We start from the raw sequence: 23,144 nt of genomic DNA on the forward strand, positions 1-23,144 counted from the left end.
TTCTGGTTATACTTGTAATCCAGATTACCTATCTGTTAGGAATCGTCTTTTGTTGAATCATGACAAGTTTATCAATATTGTGAAAGGAAAATCAGAATGAAAGTGCTAAATTGTAGAGTTGAGGTTTTATTTTTACTGAAAATGGTGGTTGAGGGAAGGAATGAGAGCAGTGTAGTAAATGGGAAGAAGAAAGAGCGTTGGAATTCTCAACCAAAATTTTGAATGTGGTTAATTGCTGAGAGAGTGTTCACACGCGTATTTTTCCCACTCAAAGTGTGCCAACAAACGGAGTCAATTGCCAGAAAGTTGACAATTTGCCCGGATTGTTACTCTAAGGTGTCATTTTTAATATAATTTTTTAATTCAAGGTATTATTTGACAAAACTGAACAATAAGGTACTAGTTCACAAAGTGACGTAAAAAGAAGTAATTTTTGACAATTTTTCCAAAAAATAAAGGAATGAATTTTCTCTCTCCTCAAACTCATTTAGCTCCGTCCTTCCTCTTCCTCCCGCCTCCTTCTCCTCTTAAAATCCCCCAAGAAAAACAGCATCTTGTAGTTGTACCACCACCTCTAGTCGGCGCCGCCTCTGCCAACTACATCTCCCTCTCTTGATCTGTTGCTATTGTTGGTATTATCTCGATTTTTTTTATCCTTCTGTGTTATTTCTGTTGATTTTATTTGTAATTTTCTGATAGGATGGTTTCAAATTGTTCAATATATTCTGTTGGGTTTTCTGTTAGCTTTTTTTTTTTTTTTTTTTTGTCTTTTTTAATGTCTAATTGCCCACTTTTGCTTACCTGAGTTAAATTTGCTACCTCAATTTCTGATAATGTTATTGCCGCACTACTTGATAAAAACACTGTTCTTATAATTTTGACTTCTTAAATTAGTTGAACTTTTTCTAGGAAGTATGGAGTAGGATACTGTAGTACGAGCTGTACGACCAAGTATTTGTTGATGCGGAAGTATCACGATCTTTCAATTTGGTTACATTGTATTCAATTGTTGCCTATTTCTTTCTGCGGATTTCATTGCATTTTACTCCTTGCTTCCAAGTGTAATTGGCATAGTAATAGTGTAATTTGATTGGGTATATAGGGATCCGACTAAGAATGTATTCCGGTAAGGTTTTATGATCCCAGTCTGGATTTTATTATTTTAACAACCACTTGTAGTATTCTAGTATAGTAGCTTAATACATTAAAGCATCATGGGTCATTTTAGTTCTAGACTTTTTGAGTTTTGACCCCTTTTAACCTTAGATAATGGTTGGTTTAGATAATGGTCGTTTTTTCCAATTACAAATTGTATAGGAGCATCAAACTCTGAATTCATATTCAATTGCCAAAATCCAAATGGTGCAATAATAAAAAACGGAGGAAGTATGGATTAACAAACCAACCTCAATGAAATGCATGTGAGATTCCATGTCAAAGTGGACAGCAAATCAGCAATATACATGCCTTGGGTATGGAAAAGGTCCATTATATATCTTACAACCTTCTGTTTTAAAAACTTTTCTTTTAAGAGTGGGGACTGGAGGTGATGGTGTTTGTATTTCTTGGTTTCTCCATTGTAGTCTCTAACGTACTACTACGTCCTCCATTGTTTATTTATTGCAATAATTGGGTTGGGCACAAAGATTAAGAAAGAAGAAAAGGGATGGGGGTCGTCCAACTTTACCCATGTGATTCTATGAAAGGAGGAGTGCAAAAAGTAAATAAACTAGGGAAAATTTGTAACTTTAGGTGTAAAATGTTTCGCTAAAGAGAGTTGTTGCTATTAATGTGGAACTTATGGAAAAAGCAAATGTTGCAATGAACACAGAACAGAAGAAGTGTTTTTTCCTAAAGTTACCCCCTCAAACAGCGCCTATAGTTGTTACATGCTATTGGAGATGGTTCTTTTCTGAATTCAGTTTGTTCAAAGCAAACTATATGATAAGTATATTGAAAAGCTTGGTGAAATATGACAAGTTAGTTGGTTCTATTAGAAATGTCTGGTAAAACTAGTTGAAACAGTTAAAACTGTGAAATGATATTAAGGGACCTTTTTTTTTATTTTACTTTAATTCACACAAAACAGCTTGAACGGACCAGTGAAAAATCAGTATAAAAACATTTTGTTAGTTGGAGTTTTATATAAGCTTGTGGGACTACCTTATCATTCTAGTGGATATTTTTTAACTCTTTTGAGTAATAAGCTAGGTCGCTTATATTTCTGGCTGAATGATAACAATCTTCTTCTACTGAAAGGGGTGAGAAGAAAGGAGAGGAAATCTCATTTCAAGCATGAGTGACAAGCACTTAGCATACATACAGGGAAAGGAAATCAGGACATGTGTGGTTGCATATGTATAGGGTCATGTTATAGCTTCCTGTCTCTTAGATATTGAGCAGCTGCTGTTGTTTGCCACCCTTACTTGATGAGTAATAACAAGAGTTGGTTTGTCTGTGATAGATTTATTCTGGCTTCACAGGTCATAGTTACTTTTAACGTTAAGAAGCAAGAGGTACATTGGTGTTTGCCTTTTTTATTTTAGAAACTTTGAATTAAGCTAGTCAGAACTCAGAAGTAACTTAATGTGGTTTCTCCCTGATAGATCTGTTATGGATTTACAGGTGGAAATGGCCAACAACAATGCCCCTTCTACTGTTGAGAGGCAAGAGGCACACTGTTTTTTCCCCCCTCATAACTTCTATTGATAGATTTGGTAACAAGCTGACCTTAGTGAAGAGATACAAAAGAATTTCAGTGACTTCTGTTTGGTGTGCTCATGTGCTGTGTTTTTTACTACCTTCTGCAAGTTCTGCTGGGTGAGTCGGGAGTAATTAGAACTTCTTTCTCTCTGATAGATTTGTTATTTCTTTACAGGAAGAAATGGCCAACAGCAATGTCTCTTCTACTGTTCAGAAGCAAGAGGTACATTGTGTTTTTCCCATAACTTCTGTTTACAAATTTTGTTACAAGCTAACATTAATGAAGATTATGTGAAATTCCAGATCAAATTGGACGATATTAAAGCCGTCTTGGATAAGGAAAAGGTGTTCTACTTTTCTGACTACCTTCTATTTTTCTTTTATGTAAATAGACGAATAGTAATTAGTAAGAGAAGAAAGATTTTTTTTTTGGGGGGTGTTATTATTGTTCCCCCGGGGCTTCAACATTAATTCTAATTGCTGTTTTAGTGCTTTAGTTATCTGTTATCTTTGGACGTTAATTTACTGTATTAGTGTAATGCTAACAGTCATGACATGCTATGGGAGAAGATTTTAACAAGTCATTTAGTCAAGTCAAATAAACTATTTGGTTCTGGTACTGATTCAGTTGTCTACCTGAAGGGGTGGGAAGGAAGGAGGCATGTCATTTCAAGCATGTGAAAATAAGTTAATTGTTTCAGCGAAATGTGTCTAATTTTATTTTTGAGCCTGTTTTCTAGTTCTTTCTATTTTGCTAATTGCACTTTTTCAACCACTCTATTTTGCTAAATTTATCCAACCACTCTCTGCACTTGTGTAGGTCATTGGGACAACAATAAGTGATATGGAATATAGGGTAGCATTGTTCAACAGGTGCGTGATTTCTCAATGTATATATTTTTGGAAATCAGTGCTCTTCTTTAGGTACCCTTTCTTAATCATCACTAAGTAGGATGAAGTATCTTGTACATCTTGTGGCGAAGACAACTTAGAATCTAATGCAGACTTTGGCAAGTGGTATCTGGCTCATTTTAAATGGAGACAGCCCTTTGCCTCCGAAGGGTGACACTCTGAAGTGGCAAATGTGGTCCTTCTTATTACATGGCCATTATTGCTGCTAAGTCTTTGTGTCCTCACTCAAGCATTTAATCTGTTACCTTAGCTAATAATTGTTACTCCGTATTGTTTAAGCGTCACACCTCTTAATTTATTCTCTTTTTCTGGTTTAACATATACCTGTTTCTGATCCAGCCTTACGCATACCTGCTTTGAAAAATGTGTTGAGAAAAGGTATATATACTATTTACTGACACTCTACCTCTTTTGTACTTAAGCCTCCTACATGGAGTTGCCTAAGGATATCACAAAATTAAACTTTTCCCTTGTCTGTTTAGGTACAAGGAAGGTGAACTCCATCTTGGTGAAAATAGTTGCATTGATCGTTGTGTTTCAAAGTATTGGCAGGTAATCAGCTGCGACACAATAACATACTTTTGTGAATGTGGGAGTAAATTTTTTTACATGCCATGCCAATAAGCATCTATGGATGGTACATGTCACCTGCTTTTTAAAAATCTACCATATAACCCTTCAAATAAAATAAAATAAAATAAAAACTCTATCATACAGATGAATAGATGATGCGTTATTTTGTTGCTATTCATTATCGATGAAAGCGTATGCATACATGTAATACACGAACAGGGTCTATGGTTTATGTATTATGCAAGGGGAAGGTTGAAAGGGAACTTCTTCTCTAATGCAATTTTGACTTAATTCTAATTGGATCATTAAGTATGTGTTATGGAGGATTGAAGAGTTGTAGGCATGCTTAAATCACTCTTCCTATAATCAAATATTCGAAAAAATGAGAAACAATTCTTCCCCTTTTTTCTTATTTATTTGCTATAAATGAGTGTGGCGGAGTGTGGCGGGGAGGGCTAATCAGGAGAGGAATTATGGCAGGAATCTGTTTACCTTTTCCCGTCACCCTTCTTGAAACTATTCATATTCATTAAAAGATTGGATGGCAATGATTTGTGGATACCTCCATCTGTGTCAAATTTAACTTGTGCTGAGTTTAGTTTAGTCCTCCTCCGAAATCTTAGGGTGAGCACCTCTCTATTTTAGATCTTTATTTGAACAAGGTCCTAAAGCATTCATGATACATGATTTTTCTTTGTGGGGACTTGGGTTCTTGAGAGTTTCTGTCTTTAGGAGTGACTAGTTTGTGATATGACTTCAAGCTAGAACGCACGTTGATCTAGGTGGAAGCCTCTTTAAGAGAAGTGAGACAATGGCTACCAAAATTATGTCTTGAGTTGAAGGTATTGATCGTACAGGAATTAGAAAATTAACCAATGAACAGGAGTGTTGTCTATCCAAAAGAAGGTTTCGTAGCCAACAGGACTCGGAGACTACATTAGCCACTCCCCGGTATTCGGCCTCCGCACTTGATTTAGACATAGTGGGTTGCCGTTTGGATGACCATGAAAGTAAATTATCTCCAAGAAAAACACAAAAACACAGTAACCGGATGTGGAACGTCGAGTGTCTGGACACCCGCCCCAATCTGCATCTGTATATGAGACAAGAGAAGCAAGGGATGATTTATACAGATGGAGACCAAAATCAATAGTACCTTTAACGTATCTGACTATACGTTTCAAAGCATTCATATGGTCAACTTTTGGATCGTGCATGTGTAAGCATACTTGTTGAACCGCATAGGAGATATCTGGTCTTGTGAAAGTAAGGTACTGCAAGGCACCGGCGAGCTTACGATATTGGGTAGGATCACCGCAAGAGATACCGGATGCTGCGCCAAGTTTGGCTTTTGTGTCAACAGGTGTCTGACTGCGCTTACAATCAGTCATGCCCGCACGCTCAATAATGTCTTCTGCATAATTTTTCTGTGATAGAAACATGCCATGTGAAGTACGGGTAACAGCAATACCCAAGAAATAGCTTAAAGGGCCCAAATCCTTCATAGCAAATTCGGCACTAAGCAGAGACATAACAGATTTTCTGAGCGCATCTGAAGAAGCTGTGAGAATAATATCATCAACATATAGCAGAATGTAAGCAATGTCAGAGCCTTTACAATAAATAAAGAGAGAGTGATCAGATCGGCTATGTGTGAAACCAATGGTTTTGCAACATGGTCTGCAAAGCGTTGGTACCATGCACGTGGAGCTTGCTTTAGCCCGTATAGTGATTTCTTCAAGAGACAAACATGATGAGGATATTTTGGATCTTTAAATCCAACAGGCTGATGCATATAAACAGTCTCATTAAGATTACCGTGAAGAAAAGCATTCTTAACATCCAACTGATGAACGGGCCAAGAATGTGCAAGGGCAATGCTCAAAACAGTACGAATAGTAGCCGGTTTGACAACCGGACTAAAAGTTTCTTCACAATCAACTCCAACCTGTTGAGACCTGCCATCACCAACAAGACGGGCTTTATGCCGCTCAAAAGAACCATCAGATTTCTTTTTATGACGGAAAATCCACATAGAACGAATAAGATTGACATCAACAGGACGGGGCACCAACTCCCACGTTTTATTTTTAATTAGAGCATTATATTCATCAACCATAGCAGCTTTCCAATTTGGGTCATTTAAAGCACTTTCCGGATTTCGCGGTATAGGCGAAATGGGAGTGGTGGTAAGAGTGCTTAAATTAAATGGTTGTTTGGGCTTGTAGATCCCATGTTGGCTACGAGTGGACATTCTGGTTGGCTGCTGTGGAATGGGAATTGTTGGTTGGTTTGGGCGTGAGGAAGTTGGGCCAGCAAGGTGAGGGTTGGTAATGGTTGCTGTTGATGGAGTTGTTGAGTGGGCCACAGGGGAGTGGGCCGCAGGAGAGTTGGGCAATGAGCTGTGGTCTGTAGCTGGCATGCTACTGGATGTGGGTTGGTAAGAGAGTGTCTGTTGGGCCGTGGGCTCATTTACATGGCTGGGCCTTGATAGAAAATGAATGGTGTAAGGTGAAATCCCATTATGCAGGAACTCGTAACAAGTTGATGTAGGTGTGTGTAATTTGCTGAAAGGGAAATTATTTTCATCAAAAAGGACATGTCGTGCGATGATTATTTTCTTGCTAGATAAATCATAACATTTATATCCCCTATGGTTTGACGGATATCCCAAAAATACACACGGTGTGGACCTTGCTTGCAACTTATTAATGGTTGTAGATGGGAAAAGAGGATAGCATAGACACCCAAAAACCCGGAGATGAGAATAGGACGGAGTGCATTTGTAGAGAATTTGAGTGGGTGATTGATACTCAAGAACCTTAGCTGGTAAGACATTGTTAAGTATGTGGCCATTTCGAGTGCATGGTGCCAAAAGGAGGGTGGCATGGATGCATGGGCTAGAATTGTACGCACTATGTTATTAATGGTTTTTATTTTCCTTTCTGCTTTACCATTTTGAGGGGAGGTATGAGGGCAAGAGAATCGAAATTTTAACCCATTAGTGTTGCAAAAAGAATGAAATGGCCCATTATTAAATTCCCGCCCATTATCACATTGAATGGTTTTGATGTCTCTTTCGAATTGAGTTCGAATATATGCCTTAAATGAGAGAAAAATAGAGTATACTTGTGATTTATTTGAGATAGGAAAGGTCCACAGGAAATTACTATAATCATCAAGAAAAAGGACATAATATCGATGCCCAGTAGAACTCAAAACAGGGGATGTCCATAAATCACTATGAATGATATCGAACGGCATAGTAGTAACAGACATTGAATCATGAAACGGCAATTTAATGTGCTTCCCCAAAGGACAAGAATTACAAAAAGAAACTTGGGCCTTATTACAATCAATTAAAGCAGTACTACGAAGAGAATAAAGGATAGCATGTCCCGGTTGGCCGAGCCGAGAATGCCATAGGGTAGGTGAGGCGGCAATGAAGGTTGATGGTGAGGTGGTCCTTTTTGTGGCTGGAAGGTTGATAGGGTATAAGTCCCCGGTGCTCTCACATCTCATTAGGCGGCTCCCCGTCTGTATATCCTTCACAGAAAACCCAAAAGGATCAAACTCAATAGAAACATTATTGTCAGTAGTAAATTTGCATACGGAAATAAGGTTTTTGATGAGTTTTGGAGCATGTAATACATTTTTGAGATGCAATGGGGGATTAGGCGGGATTAGGGATGTATGTCCATAGCCACAAATTGGAATAGTGCTACCATTACCAACAACAATACTATTATTTTTGCTCGAATTAAAATAAGACGTGAGAGTACCTGTATTGGCAGTCATGTGGGAAGTTGCTCCAGTATCCATGTACCAGTTGTCATCTGGTTGATGCATGGATAAAGTGTGCATGGCAGCTTCGACGTCCGTTGGTGCGTACCCACTGTAAGACGGACCATGCATGGAATAAGCTTGATGTTGGGGACGTGGGCCTGCTCCCAAAATCCCATTACCAGCATTGGGCCTTGGTGTAGGAGGGCGGGCTTGCCATGCAGATGTGGGATAAGGGGGCAGGGGGGAAGTGCCCAGTGTTGCGGTGGCCAGGAGGGCCAGTAGTATGCCCCTGCAGGTTGTTGAGCCACCGTCTGCTGGTGGTTGTGGGTCTGTCCGCCGCCGCCACGGCCAGGCTTGCCACGGCCAGTGGTGTTGTTGTTCCCCTTTCCTCGGTTTTTATTATAATTCCTGCCACGATTATTATCACGATTATGATAATTACGATTATTAGAATTATTGTTACCTCCAGGATTATGCGGTGGTGGAGGTGGTGGTGGAGCATCATCATCAACAATTAGGGCTGCTGGACCAGAGTCACGGGCTCGCTCTTTTGCGGCAGAGTCTTCAAGTTTTAGTCTAGAGCATACATCAGAAAAGGAAGGCAGGACATCTTTTTGTTGTATGGTGGTGACAAAGTGGGCATAAGTTTCCGGCAGACCCGCAAGGAGGCGCAACACTAGCCTTTGATCGGACACCGGTGATCCGACGTTGGCAAGTTGATCGGCTAGAGATTTAAGCCTATTGCAGTAGGCCATGACTGACCCGAATTCATCCATTTTGGTGGTGGTGAACTCCGTTTCAAGATATGCCGCCCTTGTGTTTTTGTTGTCTTGGAAAATCTGAGCCACCCGTTTCCAAGCTTTCTCCGCAACATCGTCCACCACGAGAACGGAGGTTAGAATGTCATGAGACACGGTGGCGTAGATCCATTGCAGAACCACCGCGTTGAGCCGCTTCCAGAGGGGTAAATCAGCAGCTTTAGCTGCGTTGTAGGCTGCAATTTCGGTGGTTTCAGTAGGTGGGATGATGTGCTCAAGTACGGAGTGTACTCGGGCTTGCACCTTGAAGAGCGTCGCCCATTCATGGTAGTGGCCGGTTTCCATGTCAAGGGTGATAGGGATGATGGACTTCACGTTTGTGACAGTCAAAGCAGAGTGGAAAGATTTTTCAGCCATTGAAAGAGGGAAGGAGGGGAGGCGACGGCTAGGGTATTGAGAGGTAGAAGAAAACATAACTTGATACCATATAGGAAATTGATTCCGTGAATATTATTGATTGTCAGCTATCAATATATACAAATATAGTTCCTAGATTATAGGAAGTCAGTAGCTAAACCTAGGCTATACTTTAGGAAGGCAGTAGCCGTATCTTTGCAAAGCATTTAAATTACAAGATTAATTTAAATATCAAAGACTAATTCCTAATATGTACTTAGTCTAACATTTTCTAAATCACTTTTTCATATTGGTACAAAAAAGGTTAGAACTAAACTATTGATTCCACCAGTGGTGGAGTTGGGGAGGTCCAAAGGTCTACAACTTTGCCTATATCCTGGCTTTTAGCTGGAAAGGATGTTAGCTATGTTTGTGAATTGTGATGTATTTTATGCAGCAGAATTCTTACTGGTAATTGAGGATTAGATTTTACTATTTGAAAAAATAGCTGTTGATGGAGTTCTGAGAAACCAACAAACTTTTTGCCATTTTAAACACTAGACAAAAGTACGGAGAAGGGTCGGAGTGGGGCAGCTGTGGTATGTGGGTTATGGGCTATGTTATTTGGACTCTTCAATTTACCTCAAGTACCCATTATTTGAATCCTTTGAGCTGTGGCCTGTGAGCTATGTTATTTGGACTCTTCAGACATGGGTATAGCCACTAGACCCTTCATTTTGGGTAAAATTCATGCATACTTTTCATAACATATCTGAGTCGGGCACCTACACGTACCCTTGTTTGACATCAATACCCTTGCCTGGGAGTTGACCTCTCTGCACTAGGGAAGTCTTTCTTTTAAGGTAAATCTTCTTTGATTGGCATAAAGGATATTCTGTATAAAAAAAATTGAAGCCAGTGTAACATTTTTGGTAGTTTCTGAATTTCTGGTGAACAATAGTGGTATTGAAGTATTGAACAAATCTGTAGGTGAACCTTTAAGCTCTGAAGGATCTGGCAAATCAGTCTTTGGCCTTCTTTTGTGAATCAAAGAAATGAGTTCTGATCGGCTTTTAACAGTCTTGGTCGAATTCTTTCCCTTTGGTAGCAATATGCTCTCTATGAGGTTTTAGATAACTCTGCTGGATGTGAAATCAGTGTATTGTAATCCTGCATGGTTTAGGCATGTGGAAGACAAAGCAAACTAGTTTGTATGTATGTTTGTGCTGCCTTTGGGGTCTGACTGAGGTTCTAACTTTTGACTTGAGGTATTGTGAATTTGTAATCATGGAGTCAGGGTTTATTTAAAATTTATGACTTTGGTTGCCGATCTATCTGTTAAAAGAAGAAAAAAGGATATAACTGTTATTATAAGCCAAAGGACTAACAAATCGGACATACAACTATACAAGCATGCGAAATCTTGCCTCTTGATATGTATGTGCAATTGGCATGCCTCAGTTGCTTCAAAAGTTACCAGATTTTTTGCTACTACTTGGAGGAAGACACCCTCTGTTCCAAAATAATAAGCCACATTTCTGATTTATTCCCTCTCCAACTGGCAGGCCACTCTTCATATACGAAGTAGTATTTTAAAATTGGAATTATCCCATATCACTCTTAATGATATATCTGCAGGTCTTTAACCAAGAAAGACAGATGATTTAATTTTTGGGGATGTAAATACCTGAACAGTGAAGGATGGATTTTTTTAAGCTAAATTCCTTAAAAATAATCTTATCTGAAATTAGATCTGTTGGGTTTCTTGCTCCAAAAGGTTTTATTTTTGCCAAAAGTTTGAGTTTATGTAGACATGTAGTTGTAGGTGGAAAACAGGAATCGAGACAACTGAGAAGTTCGAAGATGGATGATGGTGATCAAATTGACTGACTAACTTATGCGCCTTTTATTTGTCAGAGGGTGTTCGGTTTTAGTGAGTTTGGGACATTTAATATGTGACCAATGCTAGATAAGATATAAGAAATGTTCATGACATATGGCACTAGTTTTCCCACCTGGTTGGCAAGTATTAAGTATATTACCCCTTATGAAGCCTGCAAACGTCAAAAACTCTCAGGGGATAAGCCATAAAAGAACTAAAGACAAAATTATGTCAGTTTAGGATTATTGGTTTCTTCACTAGATGGCCGAGCCTCCTCGACCAGACCTATGGAGTTCTAACACTAAAACTTCTGGTACTAGGCAACTAGTTTCCAGACACTCCTAGGTTTCCTTGCACTACTCAATATCATATAACCTTAGTCTGTATAGGCGTTTAAATGACCCTTGGGTATCAAAATAGGGACGTTTAGTCTTTTAGAACCCCAGGAATGGGAACTGAGAGACTGAAGCATGCAACACCCCTAGTTTTTCCTGCAAGTAAATCGAGGTATGGGCATTCACATGACAAAATTTATCAATTTGCACTTTGTTTTCTATCTTTTTTTGTTCTCATTTGCTGCTGAAAATGTCTGATCTTAAGCTACTTCACCCGTGGTCCGAGGCCCCGAGGGGGTATAACGAAGAAGGGGAATTCCCCCAAGAGGTTGTACTTTATTCTGAACTCTTTCATATGCTTTTTTCAGGTGAATAATTTAGTTGGTCATCTGCTTGCATATGGTCGGCGTGGCGTGTAAATGTTGTTTACCTGTTAGTTACAGATTGCTGAAATTTGAATATTACGCGAATTCATTACTGACCACCTGGGGGAATAAGCACTTGAAACCATAGACATTTGTTCATGTTTTCCCTTCATCTCCAGATCCTTCTGCCAGCATTATTGGAGAGTTTTGATAATGACAGGATTCATTACCTCATACCCCATGACAGATTTTGTTGAAGATGGTAAAAATTTCGATATATTCATAGTTGATTTCTTGTTCATTATATCTTTTTTGATAGTTCACATTACAGGATGACATAGAGAGCTTTCAGGCTATTGGAACCTCGATTTTGTATTTAATATGGATGAATGCAGATTTTTTTTGTTTAGTCTGTATTACCCTTTCATTGAAGCATGACAATAAACAATATTATTGAATTATTTGTTCTCTTTTAATCTGCGGTTATCTTTTTCTTTTACTAGAATTCTGTGATTTCTCATTACTAATCTGTTATTGTATGCAAATGCAATAGCCACCCTTTGAGTAAATAAATCCACACGCCTGGCTTTCGTTGCGTGGTCTCGAATGTATGTGCAAAAGGGGCCAATACTGAAGAGCTAGTTCCCAGAGGAATTAAAGAGGCTATTTCAGAGCTACCGTTATCAATTAGGAATTCCATGAAACCATTTCAGAACCAAGTTGTTTACTTGTCAGTCGTCAAAAGGGAGTCCATACAAGAGCCTTGGAACAAACATCGTTGTAATGGTTTGTAGATTGCCACTGTATTATGTAAGGAAGTAAATACAAATTAAAGTGAGAGAAACGAGTGGGATTATTCTTGTTTTACGACAATATGTTCTTGTTTAAGAGCATTTCTTAGGGGAATGACCCATAACGTGTGCAACAAATGTACTCATCCAGCCACTGGTTTCCCTACAGCTACCTACACAATTTTAGACTCCACATTTATGTTAGAGGAATTGCTCTATTGAGTAATGGGAAGAGGGCTATACATTTTTTGTATTTTTTAAGCTTATTTATTTGACACATTTCCCATTAACTATATTAGAAAAATACCCCACTATCAACTACCACATAATAAATTAATAAGTCAATTGAATTGCCTAAATCTATGTGTTGGTCAAACTAGGGCGAGTATTAAGGGATGGTCTTATTATTTTTTTGTTTTGTTATTTTTAGGTTAAAGGAAAAAGGAAAGGAACAATGGACATGTCATAAAGTCATCACAACGGCATGTCAATAATCACCACATAAACTCGTCTCAAAGAATGTCCCTTGTAGAATGTGTCAGATAGTGGCTCGAAAATTTTGTCTAAAAGTTTAAGTCGAAAATCATGCCTCGAAAAATGTGTCAAATTTTGTTTTGAATAGTTTTTTTTTTAAATATAAAAATGACTTGTTACGCATCCTGCAATAGCAGGTTATAAATTGCTTTGACTTGTTTAAAAAATGATGGGTATAAAAGTTAAATTTATTTAGATATTATCAAAAGTATGATTTTTTCTAATAAACCGGTCAAATGTTGACTTATTCCAATTTTAATCACCACCTTAATTCATTCTAGTTTTAATAATTAATCCATGTCAATATTGATTAAATTAAATTAATTTACTATGTGCTCATGATTACTACGGTTCGGTTATGAACGATCTAATCGACCGACGAAATAAATTCTAAAACCAGGATCAAATAAAATTGCAATTAATTAATTATCATAATTAGTATACATGCATATGTGATGCGTGTCTTCACTTAGGGCGTGTTCGGCGGTAGCGTTTGAGGTAGCGAGTAGCGTTTTGACCAGACGCTACTTGTAAAATTTGTAAGTGTTTGGTAATGTAGCAGTTAACGGTAGAGGTAGCGTTTGAGCAGCTTTTGTCAAACGTTAGAATTAGTAGCTTTTAAGGTAGCGAATAACTTTTGACAAATTTATAATAAAGTTATAAACAATGTTCTACCTTTTATTTTATTTTAGAATATCAACCGCTACTTTTATCGAACACACATACCAGTTAGCTGCTACTTTGATAACTAACCGTTATCCGCTACTATTCACCATTTCACCGCTATTCGCTACTCTAACTACTACCCGCTACTCAACCACTACCTGCTAACGCTAATTTTGCCGAGCAGGGCCTTAGTTGTGCCCGAAGCGAACAAGAATCGAGTTTAGGACCCCAATTATTGTCCCTCCGTAGTTTGGTCCGAAGTATGCCCCGGATCCATCTTTAGTCACGCATAGGGATGGCAGTGGGTAATGGACCCGACCCGGATCCGGGGATCCAGATCCGTTTTCAAAGGATCTGGATTCTTAATTTTTGGACCCGACGGATCCGGGTAGGATCTGAAACCTTGGTTTTAAAAACGGATCTGGATCGGGTCCTAAGTCATTACCCGGATCCTGATCCGTTTACCCGTTTTTATTAAAACAAAATTAAAATATAAAAAATAAAGACTTAAGAATTGTAACATTATTGGAGTTTGTTGAACTTTTAATATTATTTATGTTGGATTTGTATAATATGATTTTAGTGAATGCTTGTATGGACAAATAGTGTTGTTATTGAAGTTATTAAACTATGTTTTAAGGTTGAAATGAAAATTAGGGTCGTTTGATGAAAAAATAAGTTAGGATCCTCAGTTTCGTTACCCAGCGGATCCGGGTAGGATCTGGATCCTTGCCTAAAAAACGGATCTGGATCCTAGAAGATCCGGTCCAGATCCTACCCGTTGCCATCCCTGACTCACGCATGTACAACTTGCGATTTTGCAACTGGTGCTTGGCGCGAAATCTTCACGAATATCAACGTTGTCCTCGAAAAAAGGGGAAAATCTAATCTTAATTTATTCTATTTTTTTAGGGGAATTGGCTTTCACAGGTTTGGTATCTTCAAATTTTTTAGAAAAATGTAATTATTAATTTCTGATTTTGCACCTGCTGTCGTCAAATTTGGTAGTTTCATTGTTCAATTAGATAGCTAAAACCGTTGGATGAGAAAGTGTGAATTTCAAATTTGACCTAATTTGTCTATTTATGTCTCAGTGCTCATTTATATCTAGAATTTGAAAACTGAAATACATGTAAATTCAGTGTTGTGAATGGGAATTTATGATTTGATTGAGATTTTTTCATTTGAATTCAGCATTTGTATTGGTTTTATTGTTGTTAATCCAATGTTGTTATTGAGAATTTATGGTTTGATAGAGACTTTTTGCTGTAATACATGTTTGCATTCTTTCTGTTGTTAATCCAATGTTGTATTGGTTTTCTTGTTGTTAATCCAATGTTTAGCAAAATATTGTTTATACACCCGGGTGCACAATGCTCACTGTGCACCCTGTTTTACAAAGAACATATAGTTCAAATACAAAGAACATATTGTTCATACCCAAAGAACATATAACCAACGAACATATAGTTCAAATCCATAGAACATATAGTTTAAATATTTCACTAGTACATTTATTTTGTGAAATCGTTCTCAATGTTCATTAGATTTTCAATAAAATGTTCAACAGAGTGCACAATGAGCACTGTGCACCCGGGTGTATAATCCAAATTGCGAATGTTTAGTCCAAGTTACTAACTTTTATCTACTCTTCCTATTTTTACGCATTACCTAGACTCACATCATACTCAACTCATTAAAAAAAGATAATTATAACAAAATAATTAAATAGGATGAAGTGTGATAATGTAGCATGATTTGAATTTGGTTGGAGAAAAAAAATGGTCTCTTAAATGAGTCTTGATTTCAAACTCACCAACTTGTTGTAGACTTGTAGTCTTTTACCACATTATACCAAAATTCTGGCTCCAGACTCCCTCCAAACTCCCCTCCATACTAGGCATAAACTCACCCTTAATTCAGTGTTGTGATTGAGAATTTATGGTTTGAATCAATTATTAACGATGGGCTATGTCTTTTTGCAGAATTTATTACTTGATCAATGGATTGTGAGACTGAGTTTGAAATGGGTTTGAAGAGCCAATTATGTAAGCGGCTTAAATCTAAGGAAGAAGTAGAACAAACTGACAGAATTAGTGATTTACCGGATCATATTATTTGTGATGTTCTTTCTTACCTTACAATGGAGGAAGTAGTAAGAACTAGCATTTTATCGTCAAGATGGAGGTACCATTGGAAAGGAGTAACTAGTATACGTTTGTGGGGCAGTAATTCTGATCCTAATAGTTTTGCAAACTTTGTGGAGCATGTACTTCAAAATTGCAACTCTACAAACTTGGAGGTTTTTAATCTTTCATGTCCTGTTAGAATAGATTTACCCCGTCTAAACACATGGATTCGGTATGTACTAAGCCTCAACATTGGAAAGCTGAGCCTCTATGTGAATCATAGACCATTTGAGTTGCCTGAATTTCCGTTGCCAATATGCAATCTTACTTGCAGCAGTTTAGTATCCCTTGATCTTAGATCATGTTTTGATATTCAGATACCTGATTCAGTTGTATGTTTTCCTCATCTCAAGTCACTAGATCTTAATGTCATATTCCCTAACAATCTTGCTGTATTACATCGCCTCTTGTCCTGCTGTCCACTGTTGGAAAGACTTAGGTTATGGTGTTATCTTGATGACCTCGAAGTACTAAATTTGGATATTTCAGTTCCTACTCTGAAAAGATTGGACCTGTGGCTGCAGGAAGAAGGGTATGCTGTAATTAGAAACTATGAGATTATCATAAACACGCCCTATCTTGAGTATCTCTCAATACATGATAATTCTTTGGCTCACTATGTGTTGAATAATCTGTACGGCCTTCGTGATGTGCACATTGGTTATCTCACCCAAAATTATGGAGATATAGAACCTTTGCATGCCATCAGACTGCTTGAACTCTTCCATGGGATCCGTTCCACTGATATCTTGACACTGCATCCTGATACTTTAATTGTAAGTTCCTTGTCTTTTTTCCTAAGATCCGTTAGTGTATTTAGGTATATGACAAGTAAAATTCCGTTACTCCATTTCCAATGCTGTTTATGCCTAACTAACTGTTGAATTATGAAAATTGTTGGTGCATACGATATTGTTCAATTCCGTTTGAATTGCCAAATTTATGTGCTTGGTGTGAAGGTTCTTGAATCAGCTCTCAGCTATCCATGGCCCACGTTTCGTTATGTGACTATGTTGATTGTCAGTCCAAGTTCATCTTCAGCCTGGACCTGTTTGGCGTTGCTGCTCCAGAGCACTCCCAATTTAGAAGTTCTAATTCTGGATCATGTGAGTTTTAACCTGATCAGCATTGTTATGATTAATGTTTTTTTTTAAAATCCCTCCAGGTTTAATAATAGTTAATTTTATTCTATTTTAGGATGAGATCAATGATCTTAGAATCAATGATGAATTATACGCCTGGAATCCACCGGAAAGTGTTCCTAGTTGTTTGTTGGAGCGACTGCAAAAAATAGGCATCAAGTCCTTTTGGGGAAAAGAAGATGAAGTAGAAGTTGTGGAATATTTATTGAACCATTGCCAGGTGTTGGAGTTGATGATAATAGGTTTCTTCTCTAATAAAAAGGATGAGAAAGTGGCAGAGAAGTTATTGGCATTTCCAAGAGCATCAAGCACTTGTGATGTTCAAGTTTATGAGCACTTCTGGTTCGATTCTTTTATCTGGTTATTGACCTCCTTGTTTTTCAGTGTCAGCAGTCAAATTTGAGTGTGGATGCCATTGGAATTATATTACAGTTCAAAAGGAGGAGACATTTTGGACATAAATTTGCAGCTTTATAATATGGAGGAGTAATGTAATCTTCTGATAATGATAAGGATGTGCATACGGACTGCAGAGTTTCAAATGGCAAGGGAAGATGAGCTGTTAGGTTTCATAGCTTTGCTTCTGGATGATTTAAAGTTGTTTAAAGTTGTTCTTCCTCTGTTCTTGCTGTTAACAGATTTAACAATCTTCCTATTCTACATTATGGATGACTGATTGGCATACAGTTTAGCAGGTCACTAATCATGTCGTGAGCACGGACTGTTCTAAACTTCTAACAGGCCTAGGTGAAGCTGTCAGCACCAGATATCTGTCGGTCTCTTGAACACCGATTTTCACGATCAAGTTTGAATTCTAGTCGCAGTCTACTTGTTTGTTGATGATGGTATCAACCAACCAAGTTCTCAGTTTCAGTCATTTAGATAGAAAACTGCATACAATGCTTGATTCCGCAATGTAGTAAATTGAATTGTAGTGACATTGTTTAGATTCAACTTAAAAGCGACTACGTAATTTAGAGGGTGTTTAATTCATACCGTTCCTATTTTTATTTGATCCATACCTTTCTATTTGAGGCATTGACATAACACTATGCTTATTGTAATGTTTAGCATGTTACATGTTTCACACACTGACACACATGTATGTACTCTGTATAAATCTATACTAATATATTAAAAGGCGTTGCGAAAAATGTTTATGTGTCACATAGAACTCTCCTGCTTACGCCACATCATCCACTCACCAAGGTTATGTGATGTTATTGACAACCAAAAATCAATACAATAAGGTTCAAACACAAGACCTCAAGTTTGGAGAATAACTCTCATTACCATCTTAACCAACCACTAATTGTTATTTATCCATGCACGTTAATTTATAATACAGGTTAAACATGAAGTCTAAAACAACTAAATTTTTATGTTATTTCTTATTTCGTATAGACTATAGTAGAATAAAAATAACCGTTACAATATTAGGAAAACCGTGAAATAAACAATTCAAACATTAGGAAAATTATTTTGCATGGTGAAGGTAATGTACACGGTGAAGTTGATGAACTTAATGAATATTTTCTCTTTTATGGTCTACATGTATCTTAGTCAAATATTGAGTTGAAAAAAAATTTCGAATTTTAATTATTCAAAGTAACAACTGGGGCATCGCCCGGACTACACACTAGTTCAACCTTTAAAACCCGTCCTATTTAATGAGGTTGAGAACATTTGTTAAATGATTAGCTTCTTAATTGTATGTTGTTATGAAATCTAAAATATGTGAAATGACTGAGCATCGAATACTGAATCTTTCTAACTTCTTGTTATGTTACGGAGCCACTAAACGTAACATTTATGTAACAAATTCAAACAAAGATACCTCTTAAAGCCTTGCCGATATCAAATGCAACATTGAGACTAGCAATATATCAATACGACTAGCAAATAGCAATATACTCTTCATCTCTTTCCAAACTACGAAAATCATGATATCCCACTCCTTTCAGCGGGTAAATAATTCATACGTAGTTATCTATTACTACGTCCTATTACTACTGCGGTTAAATATAAAATTTTGTTAACCCGATTCAAGTAAGTTAAAATAAGTTCGGAAAAAAAGTAAGGGTTATCCAACTATAATTCATAACTGAAATAAGTTTTGTGAGTTTAAATAATTTTAGTTAAGTAACACAAGTTCAAATAAAATATTTTCAGAAAAAATAAGTGAAAACCAGGTAAATATATAGAACGACCCTATATCATAAATGCTCTCCCGTATTTCACTGTCTCCACTATTACGCTAACTCTTTCGAACAATTATAGAAGTATAGTTCTTTTAAAACTCATTTCCCTTTATGCACCGGTATATAACTTAATTACTAATGTGCTACTCCGTATCACATAGGACCATAACGACATTCTTTTTCTTCCCTGCAGAGCAAACCCGTTATTTGAGATAGCGATTATATCCACTAAAACCGCTTATTTGGGATAGCAGTTTTACTATTGTGAAAACCAATCTAAAATATTGGTTCAATGAGCTAAACCGCTATCTCAAATAGCGTTCTTACTAGGAGATAACGATTTTAGTAGGATAAAACCGTTATCCGAGATAGCGGCTTTGCTCTATTTTAAAAAAATAAAAAAAATTGAACAAACTTATCCGATCCTGTATCAACGTTGGATACTCGTAATTAAATTTCTTGGATGAAAAATGAGAATACTATGTTTTACTCTGTAAAAGAATAATGTTTTCACCAATCGTTCAACTATTTCTCTATATTTCATTAGAGTTGTTAAAAACCGACCCCACCCGAGAATCCAACCTGAACCGACCATATTCCTAACCGATCGGAACCCAAAATGTTAAAATATGAACAACGTAATCTGTATCCCACCCGACCATACCAATCGCCGATTTTGATCTCATATTGTATGACCCGAACCCAACACCCAACCGTAAGATGACCGATAACTAGGGGCGTCCATAAAAAAACCGGATCCGTGAAAAGTACCAAAAGTCGGAAAAACTGGACTAAACAGTAGGGATGACAATCACATCCGAATCTGAACCGAGTCCGACCCGATCCGAAGGAAAAAATCCGATCCGAATCCGTGAAAAAAAAGTCCGGATCTGAATTCGATTAAAAACATCCGAATCAGAATGGATATGGATCGGATATGGAGTCTGCAGAGGCTTCGACCCGAGTCAGAATCCGACCTAAATCTGAATCCGAACCGAGTCCGAATCCGAGTCCAAATCCGACCCAAAATTATTTCAAAGTATACTATTTTTCTTACATAAGTTTTTTTTTAAAAGGAAGTTCCCAATTAATTTAATCTAATATATTTAATTAAAGCACGTATATTTGTAGTTCATTTATTTATTAGAAACTCATTAGATTTTGGTAAACGAGAAATAAGATTTCTAATTTATTTTAGAATTGAAAAAATACAAGTTTTATGTAAGTAAAGTTAACGCATGATTATGGATATGGATGCAATTTGGATTTGGATATGGATATGGATGCAATTTTGGAGTCCGAAATTTAAATGGATCGGATTCGGAGTTACTACATCTGACTCGAGTCCGATCCATTGCTCTTCCTACTAAACAGGCGGTAAACTAAACCGAAAAATTAACTTAAACGGTTACAGTAACCGAATCGGTAAAATTGACGTTAAATGGGACGGTTACGGTTATAATTTTCCAAATTGTTAATCGAAAAAACCGGTTTTATTTTATAAATATTTTAATTTAATTTAGTGGTAGGTGACAAAATCACAAAATTATATTGTAACAATAAAGTATTTCAGTAAAAAAAAAAAAAAAAAAAAATTGTGCACTGCTAGCCCAATTAGGGTACTTACTTCTTAGCCCATATATTAGGCCATGACTTAGCTTACTACTCGCTCGTGCCCATTTTTGTTTCACTTGATTTTCATTTTAATGATGTTAATTTTTTTTTAAAAAAGATTGTAAAATATTTACAAGTATCATAAATATGTTCGAAAATAATAATAAAAAAGTAATTGGCAGTTAATGGTTAACTGGGTAACCGTACTGAAATCGCGGTGAACCGTTTATACAGTTACAGTTTAAATAGTTACAGTTTAAATGGTACAACTACATGTCATTAAAATGTCGAGCCAAAACTTTTGGTTACCGAGCCGAATCAAGTTTCAAGACGGTTAACCACTCATGAACACCCCTACCGATAACCAAAATCACCCAAACAACAGAACTTGATTTGACACTCTATCTGATGCCAACCCAAAAACGATTTTAACCCAACGAAACATGTTCCTGATTGTGATAACTCGTTATCCGATTTTGAAGGAAATGTGTCCTTCACCCAATGTGCATTAGTCTAATATCAAAGGTTCAAGATTAATTACGAACAATTAATTCAGTGAGATCAAGTGATCGGAACAGCTAGCTGGAGCAATGCTTCCGATCAGTGAGTTCTAATCCTAATTAGGCTCACAGCTTACTCTTGACTGAACCTATAAGGTCACATAATTGACATGTAACAGATAAACGGATTAAATGAATCGGAAGTTCATTTAATAGCTTTTCGGGAAATTAGTTCGGAAAACATAATTATACGATTTAACATTGGATCGTAAAATCGTATATCGTGTTGCGTATATTCGTAAGCTAGGCGAAACGAATAATCGTATCGTACAACAATGGATCAGTACGAAACGATAAATGAATTATCGAATGATAATTTAATAAGCAAACACGAAAGCAAGCCCACGAGCAAGACAACAAGGCACCAACGCAAAGGGTCATAGCCTTGCTGCCTTGGTCGCGCGCGCACAAAGAAGAGTAGCAGCAGCAGCCAAGGCCCGCGGCCCAACAGCTGGCAGCGCTGCTATGCGTGTTGTTGTCGTGGGCCAAGCTGTTGGCCGGTGAAGGCCACTCTGTTTTGGCCGGTTAGCTTGGTGGTTACAAGGTTACTTTAATAACCTAAAACCTAAGTGTTTCCTAATTCTAATTCACATCATATTCTAACCTAAGGTAAGAGAAACCCTACTCTCTGTGCCTCCATTAAAGTGTTCATCCCAAAAGCTAAACTATCTTGAGTGAGGTCTAAGCCATCAATCTCAAGACGGATCTGAACGTGTCGGTGAACCAAGTAGAGGAACGACATTTGGAGTTCTTTTTTGTGTTCTTGTTCGTTAAACCAAGGGAAAACACGCTACAAACATAAGTAATGTTTGATCTGTACTTTATACATGCTTCCTGGCTTTGGGGTTATTCCGCTATCATGTTATGTATTTAACTGTAAACCCCTATAGTGGTAACATGAGCTACATGTATTTAAAGTACTTATTAGCATGTTTATATGTTTGTGATTATTGTCGAATTTTTCTGAATTTTTTCGTGAATTTTCCAATTGTTTCAAATAAATTTTCAGATCTAACCAATTAATAAAATTAATTTTCGAACTAAAATCCATTAACCTAGGTTAAATTGGAATTAGGGTGCCGGTTTATAATTAAAATTTATGAACGAAAAAATTATCATAGGTTTATAATATTATAAACAAGTAAGACAAAAATTCAATTACTTATAAGTTGATTCGCTCATATAATAAATTAAAAAAATGCATCAAAATTAATGATTTAATTCATTAAACAACAAAAATGCCCAAAAAATCCAACTTCGGGGCCTGTTTTTGATATTCTGTTTCCATGATTTGTTTCAAAATGCCGTTTTAAATCAAATTATGGTCAGAAAAGTCGAAATTATGACATTTTATGAATACAATACCTTTTTTAACTATTCATGCAATAATCAAGAAAAATATTCGAAAAGCAAAGAAAAATTCAGAAAATTTCGACAACACATAAAACATATGAAATATGCTAAAAAGTACTTAGTTCACATGAAGCTCATGATACCACTGTAGGGGTTTACAGTTAAATACATAACATGATAGCAGAATAACCCCAAAGCAAGGAAGCATGTATAAAGTGCAGATTAAGCAATACATACATTTGTAGCGTGTTTTCCTCTTATGTCTACGAACATGAACAAGAAATCTAATCGTAGTTCCTCTACTTGGTTCACCGACAGTGTAGATCCGCCTTGATGATTGATAGGTTAGATCTTAATCAAGGTTTCTAGAGTTTTGGGAAGAAC

General features: G+C 37.0%; 2 protein-coding genes across 10 annotated transcripts; both read left to right on the forward strand.

Moving 5' to 3' along the window:
- Positions 1 to 442: 442 nt before the first annotated feature.
- Positions 443 to 12,186, forward strand: LOC110795444 (mitochondrial import inner membrane translocase subunit TIM10-like). Of its 9 annotated transcripts, none has more exons than XM_056828627.1 (9): positions 443 to 632; positions 2,465 to 2,516; positions 2,626 to 2,717; positions 2,879 to 2,926; positions 2,990 to 3,048; positions 3,524 to 3,576; positions 3,955 to 3,993; positions 4,098 to 4,167; positions 11,714 to 12,186. In XM_056828627.1, exons 3-9 carry the CDS (start codon positions 2,645 to 2,647, stop codon positions 11,762 to 11,764), a joined length of 393 nt encoding a protein of 130 aa, XP_056684605.1. In that variant the 5' UTR covers positions 443 to 632; positions 2,465 to 2,516; positions 2,626 to 2,644; the 3' UTR covers positions 11,765 to 12,186. The 9 variants fall into 9 exon arrangements, with proteins under 9 accessions (XP_056684605.1, XP_056684604.1, XP_056684606.1 ...); XM_056828628.1 differs by having other exon boundaries at positions 444 to 632; positions 2,626 to 2,666; XM_056828630.1 differs by having other exon boundaries at positions 448 to 632; positions 2,626 to 2,666; positions 3,007 to 3,048.
- A 2,204-nt stretch (positions 12,187 to 14,390) lies between these two features.
- LOC110775927 (F-box/LRR-repeat protein At4g14103-like) lies at positions 14,391 to 18,051 on the forward strand. The gene is made up of 4 exons (XM_056828720.1): positions 14,391 to 14,631; positions 15,687 to 16,666; positions 16,850 to 16,996; positions 17,088 to 18,051. Exons 2-4 carry the CDS (start codon positions 15,704 to 15,706, stop codon positions 17,433 to 17,435), a joined length of 1,458 nt encoding a protein of 485 aa, XP_056684698.1. The 5' UTR covers positions 14,391 to 14,631; positions 15,687 to 15,703; the 3' UTR covers positions 17,436 to 18,051.
- Positions 18,052 to 23,144: the final 5,093 nt, after the last annotated feature.

This window comes from Spinacia oleracea, chromosome 5 (assembly GCF_020520425.1).
Source record: "Spinacia oleracea cultivar Varoflay chromosome 5, BTI_SOV_V1, whole genome shotgun sequence".
NCBI lineage: Eukaryota > Viridiplantae > Streptophyta > Magnoliopsida > Caryophyllales > Amaranthaceae > Spinacia > Spinacia oleracea.

Bases quoted from the DNA above. Each gene is read 5' to 3' on its own strand.
- LOC110775927 (XM_056828720.1), top strand. From the start codon at position 15,704: ATGGATTGTGAGACTGAGTTTGAAATGGGTTTGAAGAGCCAATTATGT. The intron at 16,667-16,849 runs GTAAGTTCCTTG...CTTGGTGTGAAG, and splicing joins TGCATCCTGATACTTTAATT to GTTCTTGAATCAGCTCTCAG. The intron at 16,997-17,087 runs GTGAGTTTTAAC...ATTCTATTTTAG, and splicing joins AAGTTCTAATTCTGGATCAT to GATGAGATCAATGATCTTAG.
- LOC110795444 (XM_056828627.1), top strand. From the start codon at position 2,645: ATGCCCCTTCTACTGTTGAGAGGCAAGAGGCACACTGTTTTTTCCCCC. The intron at 2,718-2,878 runs GTAACAAGCTGA...ATTTCTTTACAG, and splicing joins AACTTCTATTGATAGATTTG to GAAGAAATGGCCAACAGCAA. The intron at 3,994-4,097 runs GTATATATACTA...TTGTCTGTTTAG, and splicing joins GAAAAATGTGTTGAGAAAAG to GTACAAGGAAGGTGAACTCC.